Genomic DNA, 20154 nt, shown 5'->3' with positions numbered 1-20154 from the left:
CTAATAATAAAAATAATACAATTAATATATATTGAATGTATATTCATTATATTAATAAAAAAAAATAATAAACAAAAATAATAATCATATGCACAAAAATAATAGTTTCAAAAAAATAAACAACAACAAAAGTAACAACTATATAATAATAATAATAATGGAAAAAAATATACAAAACAATATATTATATATTTTTCTACAAAAAAGGGAAGTAGAAATGGAAAACATAGGAATTTTAAAACAAAATTTTAATATTAAATAACTTTTAATTTTAATATATATTGTTTAATTTCCCACGAAAGTGATTGCATTGCATATCATTGTTCGTAGTACATCGCTTAATTATCTTCTTCTGTTTGAAACTTGCGTTGAAAGCCTAAACTAATAAAATTTACACGTGGAAAAGAAAACTTGTAGGAGAAAACAAACTATATAAACGAAATTATTTGAATTCAAAAAATATAAAAAATAAGTTGTTGATTGTCTATAAAAAAAAAATAAAGTTATTTAAGAGAGGATATACATATTTTTTTAGATAAGCTGGCCTTAACTAAAAAAATATACATAAAAAACAAAGAATTACATAAAAAAAAGAAAAAAAATAACAAAAAAATTGGTCACATATCCACAATTGGATATGTCTAAAAAAATCTTGGGAAACTGAAAAGTTTTTAAACAAATAAGAAGTAATAATAAAAATATTAATAAATTAAACAACAAACGAAAACTTAGATTAGGAATATGTTAATTTTGTGTGATAAATACAAACCTTATTAAAAAAAAAACTGGAATAAAAAAAAACCGTAAAAAAATATAAAAAAAAATAAATAAATATAGTGTAATATTGAGCAAATAATAGAATAAACAAATAAATATTATTAATGAAAAATTGATGTATTATTTGGAATTTTATGCGTAAGTAAAACAACATTTTAATTTATTTTATATTTTTAAGTTTTATTGAATGTTCGTAATTTTGCTTTCACTTTTTGTTGTTTTTTTTTCATTTTCTAAATGCTAAACTATCATAACTTTTTAAATACTTTTTTGTCATAATTTATTAGTCAACTAAATACTTTTATTATTTTCACTATTTTGTAGTTTCTTCTCATTTTTCGTGTAAATTCATAAAAAAAAATCAATCAAATTTTGCAAAAAATAAAAATAGAAGTAAAATAGGACAAAATATAGAAGAGAGAGTTACACACATAATATAATCATCACACTAAATCTTACATACTAATGGTTGTCTGGCGCGCCGAATAAAAAATATATAATTAAAAAATATTTTCTTCTTGTTTTTGTAAAGAATCTCAATTGAGTGAAACATTCAATATTTTTTTTTTTAGTTGCGCTTCAATGATAAATACTGACACGGACAATACTGTATACAAGCTTTCCCAGTTTTCTTTTGTTTTTTTAATATATATATTCAATCTACATATACATTACGTAAGTAATATTTTTTTTTTTAGTTACTCAATAGGTCGTGCAACGAATTGCATTTTTTTTTGCAGGAGATTACTCAGTTTTTAATTTTAAAAATAGTATTTAGCGTTTGGTTATGTACATTTTTCATCATTTTTTTTTTCAATCGCAGTGTGTAAGGTTGACACGTGGATTATTGGAGGCATGATGATATCATGAATGCTTGTCAGTGAGTTCAGACCAACGAGCTTCGAAGAAATTTCGCATGCCGTGTCCTGCTTTGCCAACGGGGGAATCGTCTTCGTTGAATACTTCGCAGTTGTTGAAAATAGTACGGACATCCGTGATGAAATCTTCGCGTGTTTTGTAGCTAAAAGAAAAGATTTTTTTGAAAAAAGGTTGAAATATGGAAGGAAATTTGAAGAAACTTACGACAAATCTGTTAAACGTTTTTTGATTGTTGAAAGATCCATGGGGACTTTGATAATTTTCTTATAAGTTGGGAACTGTTTTGTGTTTACCGGCAATAGGAATGGCCAGGAATCTTCATGGACCTAAAAAAACAACATCGGTTTAGATTTTTTAAAAATTTTCTTAAGATAACGTCACATACCTCCAACTCTTCTAAGACAATTTTACACACGGCAAGTTCCTTCATCAATTTTTTCGTAGCTTTTCGTTCCTGTTTTGACTTTTCCTTAGCACTAATGTTGTTTTCATTGGCAGACGAGTCCTTTTTCTTCGGCACTTCTTCCTCGTCTTTCGTGTCATTAACCGGCGATTGCGGAGATGTAGCATCAAAATCCTTCGTGTTGTTCGTGGGCGTTGAATGAACGACTGAACTTTGTTTCGATGGCGTAGTTTCACTCTGCGTGGAATTGTTGGGCAACGTGATAGGACTAAAAATTTGGATTGAAATAAAAATGTGTGTCAGACGAGAACCTTTCAAGAGCTAAGAAAACGAAGAAATTACCTCAAAGGCGGTTCCTCGATCACTTTTGAAGGGGGACTCATGACAACTTTTTCTTTCTTTTCGCTTTTTGACGTGTCTTTCGACTTGGGTTCTTTCGCTTCTTTCGGTTCCTTCTTCTTTGGAGGGCGTTTTTTGGATGGTGCCTTCGACACGCAATTCTGGCAATACCATTTTCCGCGCGGAATTTTGATCATTGGCGGAATGTAACAATCGTGATGATACGCTCGGGGACATGCCTCGCAGTAGATGAGTTTTCCGACGGGTGCTGGCTTGTTTCCGCCACAGACGATGCATTTTCGTTCATTCGTGGCTTTGTTGACACATTCGTAGCAATACCTAAAAAAAAATAAAATTTTGTAAGAAAATGTAAAAAAAAATGAGCAAAGCGGAGACTTTTGTCCTGCAAATTGAACTCACCAATCACCTTCTGGAACAGATGTCATTTGCGGCTTGAAGCAATACGTGTGATAGCCTCTGTCACAACCATCACACAACAGCAACTTGTCCTCGTTCTCGCCGGACTGACAAAATTGACAGTTCTGCAAGGAAGTTCGTACTCGTTTAGAGGTAGTGGATTTTCGCGTCGTAGTCGACCCATTTTTCCTGGGTGCCGTTTTGCTACGACTCGTATCGTTAGTCGTGGATTTGTCATGCTTGTTTGATATGCGCTTATTTTTAGAATTATTCGCTTGTTTTTTATCCAATGGTTTAGTCTTTTTTTTTTAGTAAAATTTTGCGTGTAAGTATGATTGTGTGTGTGAATGTGAAGAGGAGATTAAGCAGGATTTCCCAAAACAATATAAAATGAACGAAAATGAAAAGTTAAATGAGTTAGTATGTAAAGTTAGAATGAAAAAATAAATAAAAAAATAAAAGATAGCAATAAAGGAAGGAAATGATAGAAGACTATGAATGGATGGGGAATTCAAAACGCACGCATAGCAAACCCAAACTTACCGCTTTCATGATACTCTTATCCCATGCCACACAGGACTCCAACACGTACAACGCCATCGATAGCTGAGCACATGTTACAGATCTTTCCACGGCATCACGCCATTGAGCCAGTCCTAAAATAATAAAAATATTCAATTTTTGTTTAAAATTAAAAAAAAAACCTTTAAAACTCACCTCTTGGAATGTCATCTTCCGAAATATCAGATCGACTACAGTCAATCGATTTATTCTGTTCATTTTCTTCTTCCTGCTTTTTAGCTGCCATCGCGGCAATTTGTGCTTCCGTAACATTTGCGCCCAACGGAGGCTTTAGATATCGTCGTTCAATGGCACCTTCAAGCGATAAAATCCGTTCCCCGATCGATTGAATATTCACAAAATCGCCTCCGACATTTTCTTCGTTATCGTTATCGCGTTGCGGAACTGTCCATCCCTTCACTTGCATCGACGCACTTGCGATCTTATCCTCAAAACTTTCAACTTGATCCAGCAACGTCAGTTCAACGCGTCTCGCAATCTGTGGATTCCACGATTTCATGGGTTCCGGTTCGATAAATCCATTTTGCGGCGGTTTATCTCGCGGATTTGAAACTGGACACGGGATCGTCAAGTCAATACTTTCCGTTAACGCGATCAATATATTTTGTCGCAAGTTTCGTTCACGAATGCCATGCGGGTTCAAACACTGAATCAGCTCATTCAGTTGCTCGATTTCGCTGATTTTCCACCATCCGTGACGCAAATCCTTCGGCACAAAGTTGTTTTCGAGTTTGTGCGGGGCGCCATTCAGTTTGATGTCTTCAAGTTGTTTTTGCTCTTCGGGTGTGCACGGAACGGGACCCGGACTATCACACTGCAAGTAATTTGTGAGATTGTTCAAGGACAATGCCATGTACGGCGGAAGCGAAAATCCGGTAATAACGTCTTCGGACTTTATTTCGGGCTTTACTTCGACTTCTGGCTTCGGTTCGAGGTTCTTGCCTTCAATGACGTTGCGCATTCGGGTATCATCCAAGCCAGAAAGGGTCATTATTGAATCGCTAAAGTAGGTATTCTCTTGTTTACCGTCATCGGGCACGGTATAGAAGTAAAGAGCGTTGCCGACATCCCAACGGAAACCTTGTCCCATGACGGTATCGCGACACGTGATGTTACAGTACAAGCGTTTGGTTTCCTGATTGATGGCGGTTTCCTGCGATATTAAAGGAATGTCTTGTTTTAGCAGCGAAAACCATTTGTCAAGTAACGGAGCTTCAGTTTTGATCTCATTTATCAACTGTGGTGTCTCTTCTTTGACAACGTGATTCGTTTCGGGCTCTGTTTTGTTCGGTAAACCATTTTCCACAGCAGCAGGAGTTGTTACTTCATTATCACATTTATTCGTCTCCATTTTCACTACTGGATTTACGGCATCCTGAACAACCTTGGGAACGGTATACGTTGAAACTTGACTAATGGGAGCCGGTTCGATGATTTCGCCGGCTTGATTGCTCTTTTGAACCAAAATTGCTGTCGGAATTGAGTCTTCGATGTCCATTTCCTCATCTGTTGTCGTTTGATTTGCCGGATTTGGTTGCACAAACTTCTCTTCTACCAAACTGCTGTTGTCTTTATTCGTGTGTTGAATAATTCCGTCACTACTGACATCAGCCCGTGACTCTGAAGCACTCTCACAATCGGATTTGCCACTGTCCGTACATTCGGATTTGGCTGATTTTCGTTTTGAGCGTTTGTTTCGCTTGTCGTTCTCCAGTTGACGCAGCAACATTTCGTCAGCTTCGATTTTTTGTTGCTCCAGTGCTTCGTGATACTCCAAAATTTCGGGTTGAGCGGATTCCAAGGCTTCAACGAAGATGCCTCCTGCCTTTGGCATGTGCCAATAGCGACGCCAATAACGATCTTGTCCGTAACATTTGGCACGGAGACCATGCAAAGCCTTCAAAAGTTGTTCTTTGTTCTGAGATGCTTCTTGCAAGAGACCTTCTAGCTTCTTTTGCACCTCGTCAGCCATCAAAGCGTTGTCTTCGTCTTCTTCGAGTTGCGTTCCTTCACTCTCGCAATCACTATTGTCATCGTCAATCTTCTCAACGATGCTGTCGGCAGCGATTGACTTGTTGGTATTGAGTTCACTTTTGACGCTTGCCGGTGTCTGAACATCACGATCGGGAATTGTACTTTTGTCGGGCGTCGCTGGCGGATTCGATTCTGACTTTGTGACATTTTTATCAACTTCTGTTTCAGCTTTTTCCTCTTCTTTTGCGTCTTCTGAGGCATTTTCTTCCTTATTTGTTTGTGATTCGTCTTTTTCATTTGCTTTGCTTTCATCCATCGCTGACTCGTTGGCAGCCTTTTCCGCCATTGACTTTTCGTACTGCTCAAGTCTCTGTTTTCGCGTTAACAGCATCTTGCATTTTCGGATCTTGCTATCCAACAAATATTTATCTTTCTTCAGTTGTGCCTGACTTTCGAGACTTCCCTCGATTTGTTTGCACACAGCTTTGTTCAGGAGCAAGTCGTTACACAACATTGCCATTATTTGAGCTTTAACCGTTGGATTTAGCGAGACGAAAGGTTTATCTTTCAAACATTCCGAGAGCTTGAATCTCGTATTTTCCTGCAACGCTTCGAGGAATTGTTGGTTCTTGGCGATGCATTCGGGATCTTGTTCCTGTCCTCGACGTTCGCGTTCGTAAACGATGCCCGTAAGTTGTCGCACTTCCGTTGTCGAGATCGCGTACATGTAAATTCGGAGAATTTCCGAGACATTTGAGTGTGTGATGTCAGCTTGACGCAGTGTTTGACCCAAAAGGGTGGTATGACGATTCGGATTTGGAATTCCAGGATCCTCTGTTGAATGAGAATTTATGAAAATTAAGAAAAAATTGATGAAAAATGACACTTACCGATGGCACAAACGATCAGATGAGTAATAACTGAAAGAAGTTCATCCTCAGCTTCCACAGCATTTTCAGAGACTAGAGCCTGATGCAACGATTGAAGGGTTGGCAATGATTCCATGTCTAAAAAAAATATAAAAAATTAGCAAAAAAACGTAAAATATGAGAAAAAAATACTCACCAAAACCTAAAGTTTCGCCAAATGCATGCAAAAATTCAAATACCATGAGTAAGTCGGCCAATGCTTGACCAGCAAGTTTCAGACCAGCTAAACGAGGTAATGTTGGCAGTTCTTTTTGGTTGGGAATTTCGGAATCTTCTCTTGGTTTCCTAAAAAATCAAAATTTTTTTAAGTAAAAATGTTAAAAAATTTCAAAAATCATTTTTTTACCTCAATTCTGCCAAAATATCAGCTTCACGTCGACGACTAATTAACTTTTTCTCACGCGAAATTAGTTTGTCTAATACTTGTTGGTGCTTTTTCTTTTCACGTTCTTCCAACTTCTTTCGCGTGTCTAATTGTTTGATGTATGTCATGTGTTGTCGTCGTCGTTCACGCTCCTACGAAAAATTTTCACACAAAATTAGATGACTTTCAAGATTTAAATTTACAAAAATACTCACTTGTTCTTTTATAAACATCTGCTGTTGTCGCTTAATCTCCTTTTCCTGTTGTCTCCTTTGAAGTTCTTCTTGTCTTAATTTCGCTGCTTCTTCGTCTCGTTTGCGACGGGCCTAAAAAACACGAAAAACATTAATTTCTGCAAAAAGTTGAATTTTTGTTTGAAAAACTCACGTCGAGTTGCATTTGATGTTTCAATTCTCGTTCTCTTCGTTGCTGTTCCAGTCTTTCAGTGCGTTCAATTTCTTTTTGCATTAGTTTCTAAACATAAAATCAATGAATTAATGAAAAATTCTTAAATCTTCGATAAAAATCTTACCTTTTCTTTGTTCTTTGACTGTTCATCCTTCGCCATTTTCTTCGCTTCTCGTAACGCCTGTTGTTGTCTCGCTATTTCAATGCGTTGATCAACTCCGAGCGCCGAGTGTCTCGTAAAAATCTTCAGCTCTTCCAAGCGACTAGCAACTTCGACGTCTGTCATGCGAATATATCCGCCTTCCGTGGCATATGGCGGCGGCGCGGGCTGCAAAAAGCTTCCAACAATGACTTTCGGTGAGAAACTAAAGTTATCCAACTTCAAAGATTTGGATTTTGTTGCGTTCAGTATCTCCTGTATTTGTGCCATTCCCTTTAACTTTGTTCCCGAACTACCGGGCGGAATATAATAAACATCTCCCTTGATTTGTCCGTTCTTCGTGAGTCCATGAATGATTGTTTCACGTTGCCATCCATGCTGCATGGGCACTCGCAAGTCAAAAATGTTCACCTGCTCCTCCGTTTCTGACTCTGACATGCCACTTTCGGCAATACTTTCTGTATCCGTGGCAGAGAGCTCCATAGCAGCCTGCGTTTCGGAAATTGCTCGTTGAAGTTTTTCAAATTCCGCGGGATTCATCAGCTGTTGTGCCGTAAGTACGGGTTTTAAGCCAACAGCTCGACTTTGAGCAAGTAAAGAAGCGACTGTGTTCTTCTTGGGTTTCGAAACGCCTCTTCCGAGATTACGGGGACGACCTTCTTTGCCATGATGACCTACAAAAAAGGTAATTTTTTAGTATTTCAAGTTAAAAATTGTTAAAAAATTTCTTACTTTTTGAGGATTCGTTGTTCTGCGCACCCAAAGCCGCCGTTATCGAGGATAAACTTTGCAAACTATTGGAATTAAGTACCGAGCTGCTTGACAAATTGAGCGTTTCATCGGAAATTGAAGATTTCGGCGGTTCTGGTTTCATCGATAAATTCAAAGGAGCATCATCGACTTCTTCAATTGATTTTTGTTTGGATGACGCAATTAATCCCAATCCGCCCCATTCACCGCCCGCAAATTCTTTGTTATCCTTATTGCTTCCCGTAGCTTTTGATGACAAGTTGACGACACCGTTCGACTGAACTGTCGGCGGTAATTTGATGACTTCAATATGATCATTTTGATGTGCTTGCGGAAGATTACTGAAATCCGCATCTAATCGAGGCCTTTTCCCACCATGCAACCACGGAGGATTCGGATCCAGCGAAATTGTTTTCTTTCTGCCACGATTCGTTGTTCCAGGAACCTTTGGACCGACAATTGACGAGGTGTATTTGATAATTTCCGTATCGGGTGGCAATCGAACGCCAAGGAACGATGATGGATCACTGTAAAAATTACGAAAAAAAATTATTAGAAATGAAATTTTTATTAAATTATGAAAATTTCATGCCTTAAATCCTCATATCTGCCTTCCAAAGCAGCACTTAACCAAGAAAAAATGTTTGTTAGGTACGAATTTTAGAAAAAAATTGTCAAAAAATTTGATGCTTACCTCAAAATGCCTGATGAGACATACTCCTTAGCCTTTGTTGAGCTCGCAGCAAGAGCATTCATTGCCGCGGTGACACTTTGTTGCGATGTCAAATTGAGATTCCCGAGTTGCGAAAGCGAATTGAGGGCATTTATCGACAGTGACGAGTCAAAATTGATTTCATTCATGGCGGGAACGGCAGATGATGACGATGACTTGTGAGATTTTTCATGTTCTTTCGTTCGCGCTGATCCAGAACCCGCTGAATGGTGCTTATCACGCGTCGAATTCGACGACGAAGTACTTGAAGGCGCTGGCGAAATGGAAATGTTGTGTGAATTAAGACTATTCATGTATTTGCTCGGCGTGTCGTGATCCTTGCTGTAATTTCGTTGTTGTTGTTGCTGTTGTTGATGCTGCTGCTGCTGTTTCGAGTTATTCGTGTTCGCGGAATGCGACGAATGATGCGATTGGTGCTGCGATTGTTGGTGATGGTGATGGTAATCATTGGAATTTGACTTGCGCGAACTCTTGGAGGTCGACGACGACGATGGCGATGATTGTGAGGTAAGATTTGAAGCACCAAACAGATCTTTCGGCAGGGTTCCTGAGCGTTCGTACAACGATTTGTAGTCTTGCAGCGACAATGCGGGCGGTATTGCGGCGGAAGACGACGGTCCCGACGAAGAAGAATGACTTAGAGATGCGGATTTGTTGTAGGACGTCGCTGATGTCGACGAGGATTGTGCGCTTTTTTCCTTATTCTTGCTACTTTTGGACTTTCCGCTGCTGTTATTTAGCGACGACGATGAATCTTTTGCGCTATTGCCCACACTGCCTGGAAATGCACCCAAATCTGGAGGCGCGAACGGCATTTGGCCCAAACCCGATAACCGAGCGAAATAATCCTGAGCAGCATATTGTGCCATGGACCACCAATCTAAAAAAAAAAAAATTTCATCAAAATTTTTTCTTTTAAATTCATAAAAATTCAACTTACTCGCTGAATGCAGACCCGCTAAACTTGCTGCTTGTGACGCAGCTGTCGCCATGGTATTTCCATGTCCTCCGGGAGGAAATCTTTCGGGAGTGCTACTTCCTCCGGGCGAACTTGGCGCATTAGCACCCGCTAATAAGTTTAAATTGTTCGCTGCGAATGGCGATCCGAAGAGTTGTGAAGCAGCTGCTGCTGAAGATGGATCTCGACCCCAGTAGGCTGTGCGAAAAATGTAATTTTAATGACTTTAACTGTCAAAAAATGGGATAAAAATGAGACTTACCGAAGAGCGAGACGGGATCCAAGAGAGACATGGGATCCGGAGCGCCTCCATGACTTCCACGATTATGTAATGACGATTGACTTCCACTTTTATTGTCTTTTCCACTCTTCTTCATATCTTTATTGTGAGCACTTTTCAGTGTTCGCCTTTGTTTTTAATTGATTATCACTTGTGTGTTGTTATTCTCATGCATTTACTCAATAATAATGTTCTTTTTCATGTTCACTTATTAGTTCTGTCGTAGTAGTAAACATTTTCTGCGTATTTAAATCTGTAAATGCACAAAAAAGAGTCTCTGGTTAGATTGAAAAATCGCTTGTACGCTTTTCAGTCCGAATTTTACGGGATTTTTTCACTTTCATTCGCTTCCACGGCACTTTAATCACTAAAACGTCGGTTTATTTCGCGATTTTGGCGAGTCCCGAGGGCAAAATTGCACTTTTTAGCGGTCGTTTGCTCGAAAAAGAAGCTTGCTTCGACAGTTTTGCGACGTATATATGTGCTGCTGCGTGTGTATGAAGGTGTATTGGATTTGGCAAGGAGTAAAAAAGTAAGCGCACAAACTAATGTGAATGACAGAAGCAAACCATTTTTATTACAATTGTTTGTTTCTACACACAGCTTCACTCATCGTCGACGACGACGACGACGACGACTGTACATTCTTTTTAAACACGCACAACAATGACACAGAGAGAGACCTCTTCTATGCGATGTTGTTATGGATGTGTGTTCAAATCATATAGATTTTATTTTATACTACTAGAGCAGGGTATATGCCATGAACTGAGGACAACACAACATACACACAATTCGATGTAGGTATGATTACTTGAAGAAGAGACGAAAAAAAAGTGTAACTTAGACAAAGGATGGGAACACAGAAAAAAATTCGACGGAGGATGAGATTCACAAATCAATAAATAGAATCTCCATCGACCATCAAAACACTAATTTTCTCACAAAAAGTCTCCGTTTTTTTGTTTTGTTTTGTTTATCTCTTGATTTTACGACATTTGCTCTTTTTCTTGCGTGATTCACTCGTCTTGTTTGACGAAACTTTGGTACTCGCCACTTTTATGTAAAAAAAAAAGTTTACATTCACTCTCGATTCGATACACGGCTAATCCCGCAAAATTCTTGATGGTTACACTTTATCACCGTATTTACATGAATCGCGTCAAGTTTCGAGGATTTCTCGCATTGCCGGCATCATCAATCACGGATTGTCTTGCTGGTGCGTCGTAATTAAACCGAAAACCGGGTCTTTTTTCGCACTAATTCAATTATTTGTTCAGCTCCGACTACACTAAATGCAAGAAATTTTTGTCAAAATGGCTGCCCAGTGGCGTGAAAAAAAGAACGAAAAAATGCATCTACAATTTAATAGTAATGTGAGCATACAGAGCATATGAAGCCAGTGTATATCTTCAATGAACACACACGCACACACACACGAACAGACGAACAACAACGACGACGACGACGACGACACAATAGAATGAGTCGATTCTCCGCAACTCTCCATTCATTCTACAATGTTGTACCTCCGCACGATACACACGACATGATAGATGGGCAAAAAAAAAGTATCACCTTAGAATCTTTTTTTTTTTACATACATGACGTTCCGTTTCGAGCGACCGCGATGTAAGAAGTCTCCGAAACCGGTGATTTGAATGACTTTTTTGGCGAATTTTGAGCGTTTTGCAAGAGATGCACGTGTGAGGACAACAGGTCCTTGCGATAATTTCCGCGAAAAAATATTTTCCAATTCCTCCGATTGTGAAATTTCACGTATTTACGACAAATGCTGTAAGGAGCGTACTGAGTCGCGTTGCGTTATTGTTATTACATAGGCAATGTCTCTTCGATATCCATTCATCTACGCGGACAGGCGACACACACACACACACGGAACGACCAACAGCAAGAATAATTGTGTGAATGAGCTTCATTTGACACCCGCACAACGCAAACCCATTCATCACGCGAGTATCGCGAGTGTCAAACGAACACAATCTTGGATTGTCTCCACAACCAAACGAACATTGCGTATGAATCATAACTTAAACTTCGAAAACTTTTTTTTTATGACTCATTGAATCATTAAAATTGGGTCAAAAATTATTTTTTTAAAAAAAGTTTTTATGTAAATTACATGAAAATCATCAAAAAAATTGTTTCTTGATGACTACTTGACCAGAACATTGCTTCTACGTGACATGCAACGACATACGATTAGAGAGCATTTCTATCCAAATACGTTTCTCTCATTCGTTCGACTTGAATACTCTCTTAAAGTTACATGAAATCTTTATTTTTTTACATATTTTTAATGAAACTCAGGTCTAACGTCGAAAAGATGTCGGGATGTAAAAGTGTGTCAAGAGCCCTTTCGATTTTTGGGTCTTGTAAAAGTGCCAAACGTTCTTTCGTCATGACAAATGGTTCAGGTTTCGACAATTGCTCGAGATAATTTTGCGATTTGATGATTCCCTGAATTCTCTGCTCGACGGGATCCTCTTCCGGTACCTCTGGTTCTGGTTGGGGGTTCAAAGGATTCTCCATAACAGCCACAGCACGTCGCATTTTTCGTAGTTGCTCGATAAAGTTGTCAAGATCGGCGACGGATACCATGTTGCGTTTCACTAAACTCGCTACTTGCTCGTTGATGGTCTTCATGGAGCCTTCATACGTTTTGAATTGAGGCGAGGATGTGGATGACATGCCATTTGTGGGTTCTGCGGTGTCTTTGTGAGTGAATGATCCTGCAGCAGGTGGTTGTTGATCGAGAGCTGGCGTGGAATTGCTCGGTTGGATGTATTCTTCGGAGCATTTTTGAACGTGCGCTAAAGCGTCTTGTACTCGCATGTCGCGTTGCCATTTAATTTTTTCGTGGTACAGCATGTAGACAGTTACAGTTTCGTCGCGCTGATTGTGCTCGTCGATTTCCAGGGCGAAAAGTGTGCCACGCATTTGGATATTTTCAAGCAAACTCGGCATCGGGACATTTGGATTCGGATACAAAATGTCAACTTTTAAGTTTTTGTTCTTAAGATACGTTTCGATATTTTCCGCGTATTCTGTGAAGTCTCGAGACATAGCCATGATCTCAATATGATTCGAAGTGACAGTGTGATTGAATGGCAAAGCCGGCGGTTGTTGTTGTTGTTGTGACGGAGGAGGTCCTCGAGCATTGTTTATCTTTGGAGGTCCATTATTCGACGGAATTACGCTATTATTCGGTGGTTGTGCAGCACTTTCGTTTTCATTTCCCTTCTTGACAGCTGTTCGCACGGCAATAATTTTGTCTAACATCGTGGTTTTGTTTTCCTTTGCAATTGCCTCCGCTGCAGAGTCTTTCGACATAAATTGAATGAACGCAAATCCCTTTTTCAACAGAACATCTATGAAAAAAATTAAAATTTAGAAGGATTTTAAACGAGAAAGTCAATAGTTTCACCTGATATTTGTCCATAAGTTCCGAATCGGGTTCTCAAAGTGCCCTCATCAATCGTTTCCGACAAATTACCGACGTAAATTCTCGCCGGAGCAGTATTTGGATCGTTTAGGATGTTGTAACGACCTTTGAAGGGCTTTGCGGGTCCCGATGAAGGAGCTGGAGTGTTTGAAGGTTGTTTTTCTTCCATAATTCTCTTTATTTTTCAATAATTTGTTGCCGATCGACTTGAAAAATTTGTTTGTTTTGATTTGCAGGCAAATGTTTACATGCATATTCAAAAAATCGGCTTTTGCTATGAAAATCTCGTGCACATACGATGAAGTAGGCCAATGCAATAGTCGAAAATGTTGAAGATTTTAATCAAGGGGTATGAAGAAGAAAGTCTCAAAAATTAACCTTTTTGAAGATCTTGTTCATAGGGTTTGAAATTTTTTAGGTCAAAAGTTAAAATTATTTGACTTTTGACTTAAGCTTAAATTTAAACAAAAGTTAAACCTTAAGTTTGACTTAAGTCAAGTTAATTGAGTTAATTTACGATTTTTTTGCGAATTTTCGAAAAAAATTTTTTTTCTTAAATTTTGGTTGAATATCAAAAAATATTTGACTTATTTTAACTTTTTCTTGAACTAAAGCTTAAGTCAAACGTATATTAAGTCAAAGTAATATTTAAACTTAAGTCAAAATATACTTCTGACTTAAGCTTAAGTTCAATGCATTTTTGATGATTCTCAAACTTAAAAATAAAAAAAACCTAATTTTCATTTTAAAAGTCTATTTAATGATTTTTAAGCTTGAAACTGATCAAAAATTATGGAAATTTTCTTTGAATGTCTTTATGATAGTTCTTAAGCTTAAAAATTGAAAGATATGAAAAAACGTAAAAAATCTGTAATTTTTATTTAAGAAGTTTTTTATTCAGAAGTTAAGAATGTTTGTTCAGCGAAAACCTTAGAAACGAGAAAATACTCAATTTTTATTATTATTCATTAAAATTTGATATTTTATTGTGCTTTCATTTATATTTACATATATATTATTTTCTCATATCATCTTCCTACAATCTATATCTTGAAGTCCTACTTCATAGTTAATTCTTCTCTTTTTTTATTTAGCTCTATAGTTAATGTTTCTTTCTGGTAAAATAAATCTTTAACGCAAACAATGTACTAATGGAAATGAAAAGAAGAAAAAATTAGCGTGAAAAACGTAAAAATGACACACCTGACTTACAAACTAATATAATAATAGTATAATTAACTAGACAATTCGTAAACTCTTTGCTTTGAAATTTATTAAATATTTATTTTTGCAATGAAACCTAAAACATTACTTTGTTCTAGTTTAAAAATTATCTAACGAAAAATCTGAGGGAATTTAAATTGTGAATTAAATAATAAAAAAAAATTAGCATTTCTTAAAATTTCATTGCTCACTAATATGTTTTCTTCATATTTATATATCTATCTATATATTTATCTCTACTACCATGTAACTCTACTTATCGAAACGCTGACTATATTTTGGCTCTGGAACTATCGTTAATATGTTTAATTCATTTGGTGATTCCAGAATTGAATTATTGGCGTGTGCAGCTGCTGTATCACAATCGGGTCTCCGTAACACGAGAATTTTCACATCTGTATGCAGATAGAGGCGACCCGAACGAGATGTCTTGAATCTAATTATTGTTACGTGAACGCAAAAAGAGAGAAAAGAGATAAGATTGTCAATTACATTAAGATTATCAAGTACATAAGAAATTTAATTGAAAAAAAAAATCTGACACACGCTTACCTCAAATGAATTGCATATCGCAGTAATCGCATTTGCTCATTGCGACTCAATTTTTCAAACTCATGGGCATTCGTGGTGCCCGAATTGGAGTCTGAGGGCGAGTCCACTCGACGTGCCATGATGCGTTGACGAATGAACGAGACATTTGTCGGCGGCATATCACTATAATCGTACGGCACAACGAACATTCGCACGACCGTTCCAAGGGGATTAAGTAATGTAACTTGAATGGTACCTTGACGCGGTACACAATATCCTTTTCGAGGTAGTTTGAACTCGCTCTGAAAAATTTTTAGGATAAATTAAAATTTTTTTTAGGAAAATTAAAAAAAAATGTTTAACTTACGACATAGGGCGTCAAAACGGAATGCCCATCGAGCTCATAGAAAGATGACACAGCTGGTACGGTTAATTGCGTCGGGCAAAAACTCCCGGACGCTCCTAATAATACTTTAAATCCGACAACTTGATGTTTAATGGGGATGCGATAATGCAAAAGTGATTCTTCGAGAGATCCGAGAAGTGTGTTTCGCTTGAAAAGTCCCAAATCCTTGCCGCGCGAGAACTTTGAAAGGGAACTTGTGCCGGATGACTTGATGAAAGTGTCGTCGTCGGAGAATTGTTCTTCGGATGTGGATGAACGATCGGACAAGTGTCGCGAGCGACGGTTGTATATGGCAGCCAGACGACAAAAACGGGGCGATAATGAGGTTGCTGACGTAGCGGCGCAATAAAAAGTCGGCGCCGAACTCGATTTTTGAACGGGTGGTATGCTTAAACTATTATTGCTACTGCTACACGGTGATGAGGCATCGTCAAAATGAAAGACATTTTCCGTGGATGATCTCTGATGTGAGATTTGCTGAGGATTCGAACGACCCTCGAGCACAAATAATTCGGGAGACTTTGGCGAAGCTGCTGCTGCTGCTCTGCCATTCGTTTCGTAGCTTAAACACGTATCACAATCTGGCTCTGACAAAAATGAGTAACTCGATGAGTGACGAGTTGCGGATGATGATGCTGCTGCAGCGACTTCCGATGGCAGTGTTATTTTGTTATTGTTCTCCGTAAGCAAGTTCGTTGCGGGTTGTTCTTGCTCCGTAATGTACGACGAGAGCGACGACGAGTCTTCGCTCGAACTCGATTCGGATTTCTTGTTCTGACAACACTTTTGTCGCTTGAAGATTTCGTGGACATTCATGTAGATGTTGTCCTTTGGGCGTTTCGAATTGACAGAAGCTGTACGTTCCAAGGCTTGCAGCAAAATGTCCGCCTTCTCGAGCGGATCTGCTTCGTTGTTGTGAACAAAGGGCATGCTTTCGCCATTTTGTTCGTTATCACAGTGAAGACACATCGGTCTTTTATTGTTGAGGTTGTTACAAAATTGCTCGTAACCCGTCATCATCATCATCATCATATCACAATAGTCCGTTTGCGTGCCCACAGTGTTGGCATTTGGCGCGGTTGTTTGTGTGGTTTTGTTGTTTGCTTGCGTCGTTATCGTTTGCGACGACATTGTAGCCACTTGTTTGAGGGTCTGATTGTCACTTGAATCATCACTCTTGGAACCACAACTATTCGAGTCCGTTTTCTTCTTGACTTTTTCGCGTTTCATGATGCGTTTGCGATACTTTTGCAACTGTTTCTCGCGATGTTCCGACGAGGGAATCGGAAAATTGTTCACGGGAAATTTCTTTTCGTCTTCCTTCGATGTGGGAGAGTCAATTTCGTCGCGACAACAGTGTTTTCCCTTTTCCGTGCAAATGTGCAATTTCTTCTCCGTCACAGGCGCTTCTGAATTTTCACATTTTACCGCTCCAACTACTGTCGGAATGACACTGCGACGCGGCAAGCTCTTCAAACACACCTGAATACTCGTACTTTCCGTCAAATTCGCGTCCGGAAATTGATGCACTTGAGGCTTTTCACTGAAATTCGAGGCTCCGTCGAATGCACGGATGCGAAAGACGATATCGAGCTTTGCCGAGGCTCCGTGATCATCTTTTACTATTCGAGGATTGTTGATTACGTCAAATGGCAGCGGCGATGTCAAGTTGTTGAGTTGTTCGGTCCACGCTACTATTTGCGAAAAGTATAATTGGCTACGGATTGCACTGCAAAGTGATTGCAACGACATCACAGGACGAGATGATCTAATGAAAAATTTAAAAAAATTGAAATTTGGAGCTTTTTTAACAAAAATATAGGTAAAACTTACTTTTCAATCGTTTTAATAATCCACTCTTCCAACAAAATCATCTGAGTTTCGGGACCTAAATAGACTTCGATGCACACACATTCGTTCGTGCTCAAGATTGACGTGATTTTCGTTAAATTCGATTGCCAGGCACGACACTGCAAGAAGGAAAAAAGTGTTATTGCGCATTCCTTCCAGCTCCAGAAGAAACAAAGAAAATACTCACGATGTTGTTAAAATATTCGCATTTGTGATCAATTTCATCGGTAATGCACTCATTCTTCACTAATCCAATTTTCTTCAAGAATTGCTCGCAGTGCGGGCCTTGCGCCGCAACACTCACACCGCTGGGCTTCTTCTTCGTGTTCGCGTGACTTTTCGGCATTGCAGTTATCTTCAACGGCGAAATGTTGTGCAGCATCTTAATTTGTTCGAGCCCATTGTAGACGACACTCGTTTCGGTCCACGACGTGTCAATGTGACTTTTGAACAGTGATCGCGACGCGGCACTCTTGCTGGCGGCACGCGGATACTCATTTCCGCGGAAAAGCTTGCGATTGACGTAGATACGTTCGGCAAATTCGTCGGAATGGTTACTACCGACGGGCGAACCTACCGATATTTCGACCGTATTTTCGACGTAATCCTTGCTCGTGCTCGGATAATTCCGGATTTGCTGGAGTTTTTGGCTGATACGTTGCGTTGTGGTTGCTGCTTGCGGCACCGTTGCGGAGTTTTCGGATGCGCGATGCTCAAAATGTTCGTCGTAGCTGAGAAAGACATCGTTGGAGACGTTGTAGTTGGGTCTGCCTTCGAGAATTAGGGCAGCGATGCCAACGGAAACGGAGAATGCTGGATCTTTATATAATCCCGAACTATGCATCTGCGGAAAAATAAAAAAACAAGAAGAAGGAAGAGGATGAGATAAAAGGTTCAATCATCTCGCTGTGGTGTCGTTGTCGTAGTAATCGTCGTCTGGGTGCCGTTCACAAAGAAAATGTACACTCATGCTTTGCAACACGACATGACGTGTTTTACATTAATGCACACTGAATTTTAACCTTTGGAACACTTTTTCTTGTCTTTCGAAACTCACTTGATATTCTTATGTAGGCAGCTCTTGCAAAATCATTCACACACACACTGCCATGCAAGTGAAAACTTTTCCATTTTGGAACGGAGACGGGCGAAAAACAAAGAAACTCATCGAATTTCCCAAACGTGCAAGCCTGATGCAACTTGCACGATTTTTTTTTCACAAAACACCTAGATAGGCAATCACAATAAAAAAAAAACCTTACATAAATTTAGTTGAGGCAAAATAGATTTCCATATGATCGTCGAAGGTTATTTCGTCGTTGTGAATGTGAATGTACAATTTTTACATTATATACCTTTGCCATGCACATAAGACAACACACTTTATATATACATAGCTACGTTGGTCTTTTTGGGTCTGTATCTACACACACTGCCATGGTTGGCCTATTTGTGCTTTGTGTGTTTGGTAATCAATTTTTTTTTTCTGAATTTTTTTTCGAAAAAATCTCACACACCATATCAGACAACATTCCAATTTACACAGCAAGTATCTCCAATTCTTGTCCACTTACTGCTCATTAGACAGCATTCAGTTAATTGTGCCAGCACATATTGCACACACAGCACCAGACCATAAAGAGCAAATTTTCCAATAATACGTAGTACGAAAACCTTTTGAAAAAAAAAATCAACTTTTACCCTTACCTTTCGCTACAAAAACTGGTGAAATATCCAACAATTCTATAAAATTATGAGGAGATTCTCCTGAAGACCAAAAAGCTTTCCAATAATCGATGACTTTCCCATGATTAAAATACTCCAAAGTTGATTTTCTCACTCACTGTATTAATTTTTCACTTCGTTTTGCTCACAATATACGCAGTTTATGTATGTCTGGCTATTACGACTGCCAATATTAGACTGTGCAGCTCGCTCTGGTGTAAACAAACGTCAGCTGGCCCCGTATATATGCGATAGATGTATATAGCTATATCTGATACTGTCAGTTTTGCTGTTTGAATTGAACGAGTTGTTGCTTTTCAGTTGAGATTTCATGAAAATTTTCTCATTTTTAATTTAATTTAAGCCTTTTTCGTTCTTTTAAGACCTTAATTTTTTAAATTTTTAACTTGAAAAAGCTTTTGAGTCATTTAAAATTAATTTTTAGGACATAAAATTTATAAAGATTCAACTGAAAGGAAGCAATAACGGGAGATAACTTAAACCTCATTAATGAAAAATTAATTTTACGTGATGAAAAGTCCTTAAATTTATAAAAATAAATTATGAAAGCTAATTTTTACTTACTTTTTTATCACTTAAGGTTGAATTTTTTTCTAAATTGATGATTCATGACATTTGAAATTATCAAAAGACGGACTTCAATGCTTCCTTATATCAAAATAAATTATTTTTAGTTGAATTTTCTTTAAATTTTTGTGTTTTGAACAGGTAAAAATCCAAAAATCTCTTGAAAAATCATTTTACAAGCTAAAAAATAAATTAAAAGAAAAAATATTTTAATTTTTTTTAAAAAGTTTTGATATTGAAGACAATTTTATGAAAGACATTTTAATGAAAATTAATGCTTACGATTGTAGTGAAAATGACAAATTTCGTCTCCAATAACACTCCAAAATGTTTTCGAAACCTTTTAAAGTTGAAATTTTATCCAAAACTAAATAAAATTGTTGCTAAAAATGCTTTAATGATGATATCAC

The 20154-nt window shown here is 38.1% G+C and overlaps 3 protein-coding genes across 3 annotated transcripts; all 3 read right to left on the bottom strand.

The window, feature by feature from the left end:
* Nucleotides 1-1074: 1074 nt before the first annotated feature.
* Nucleotides 1075-11225, bottom strand: LOC134830498 (bromodomain adjacent to zinc finger domain protein 2B). The gene is made up of 18 exons (XM_063844001.1): nt 11106-11225; nt 9936-10206; nt 9656-9871; nt 8677-9595; nt 7965-8509; nt 7197-7906; nt 7052-7138; nt 6880-6990; nt 6647-6816; nt 6437-6585; nt 6262-6378; nt 3533-6205; nt 3359-3471; nt 2819-2940; nt 2402-2737; nt 2042-2327; nt 1861-1982; nt 1075-1798 (listed from the first exon to the last, which is right to left on the bottom strand). Exons 2-18 carry the CDS (start codon nt 10048-10050, stop codon nt 1642-1644), a joined length of 6948 nt encoding a protein of 2315 aa, XP_063700071.1. The 5' UTR covers nt 10051-10206; nt 11106-11225; the 3' UTR covers nt 1075-1641.
* An 857-nt stretch (nt 11226-12082) lies between these two features.
* Nucleotides 12083-13643, bottom strand: LOC134830902 (uncharacterized). Its single transcript, XM_063844515.1, has 2 exons — nt 13402-13643; nt 12083-13345 (listed from the first exon to the last, which is right to left on the bottom strand). Exons 1-2 carry the CDS (start codon nt 13586-13588, stop codon nt 12261-12263), a joined length of 1272 nt encoding a protein of 423 aa, XP_063700585.1. The 5' UTR covers nt 13589-13643; the 3' UTR covers nt 12083-12260.
* A 759-nt stretch (nt 13644-14402) lies between these two features.
* On the bottom strand, nt 14403-19335 carry LOC134830686 (protein Atossa). Its single transcript, XM_063844241.1, has 6 exons — nt 19139-19335; nt 17619-18275; nt 17414-17550; nt 15542-17348; nt 15196-15476; nt 14403-15079 (listed from the first exon to the last, which is right to left on the bottom strand). The coding sequence occupies exons 2-6, from the start codon at nt 18273-18275 to the stop codon at nt 14896-14898; spliced, it is 3066 nt and encodes a 1021-aa protein (XP_063700311.1). The 5' UTR covers nt 19139-19335; the 3' UTR covers nt 14403-14895.
* Between the last annotated feature and the right edge of the window lie 819 nt (nt 19336-20154).

This window comes from Culicoides brevitarsis, chromosome 2 (genome assembly GCF_036172545.1).
Source record: "Culicoides brevitarsis isolate CSIRO-B50_1 chromosome 2, AGI_CSIRO_Cbre_v1, whole genome shotgun sequence".
NCBI lineage: Eukaryota > Metazoa > Arthropoda > Insecta > Diptera > Ceratopogonidae > Culicoides > Culicoides brevitarsis.
Note: the sequence above shows the minus strand (reverse complement) of the source record. Positions and strands in the feature narration are given on the sequence as shown.

Coding starts and splice junctions, on each gene's coding strand:
- LOC134830686 (XM_063844241.1), bottom strand. CDS start 18,275: ATGCATAGTTCGGGATTATATAAAGATCCAGCATTCTCCGTTTCCGTT. Junction 17,551..17,618: donor GCGAATATTTTAACAACATC/GTGAGTATTTTC, acceptor TCCTTCTTGCAG/TGTCGTGCCTGGCAATCGAA. Junction 17,349..17,413: donor ATTATTAAAACGATTGAAAA/GTAAGTTTTACC, acceptor ATTTTTCATTAG/ATCATCTCGTCCTGTGATGT.
- LOC134830902 (XM_063844515.1), bottom strand. CDS start 13,588: ATGGAAGAAAAACAACCTTCAAACACTCCAGCTCCTTCATCGGGACCC. Junction 13,346..13,401: donor AACTTATGGACAAATATCAG/GTGAAACTATTG, acceptor TTTTTTTCATAG/ATGTTCTGTTGAAAAAGGGA.
- LOC134830498 (XM_063844001.1), bottom strand. CDS start 10,050: ATGAAGAAGAGTGGAAAAGACAATAAAAGTGGAAGTCAATCGTCATTA. Junction 9,872..9,935: donor GGATCCCGTCTCGCTCTTCG/GTAAGTCTCATT, acceptor TTTTTCGCACAG/CCTACTGGGGTCGAGATCCA. Junction 7,139..7,196: donor AGTCAAAGAACAAAGAAAAG/GTAAGATTTTTA, acceptor TTTTATGTTTAG/AAACTAATGCAAAAAGAAAT.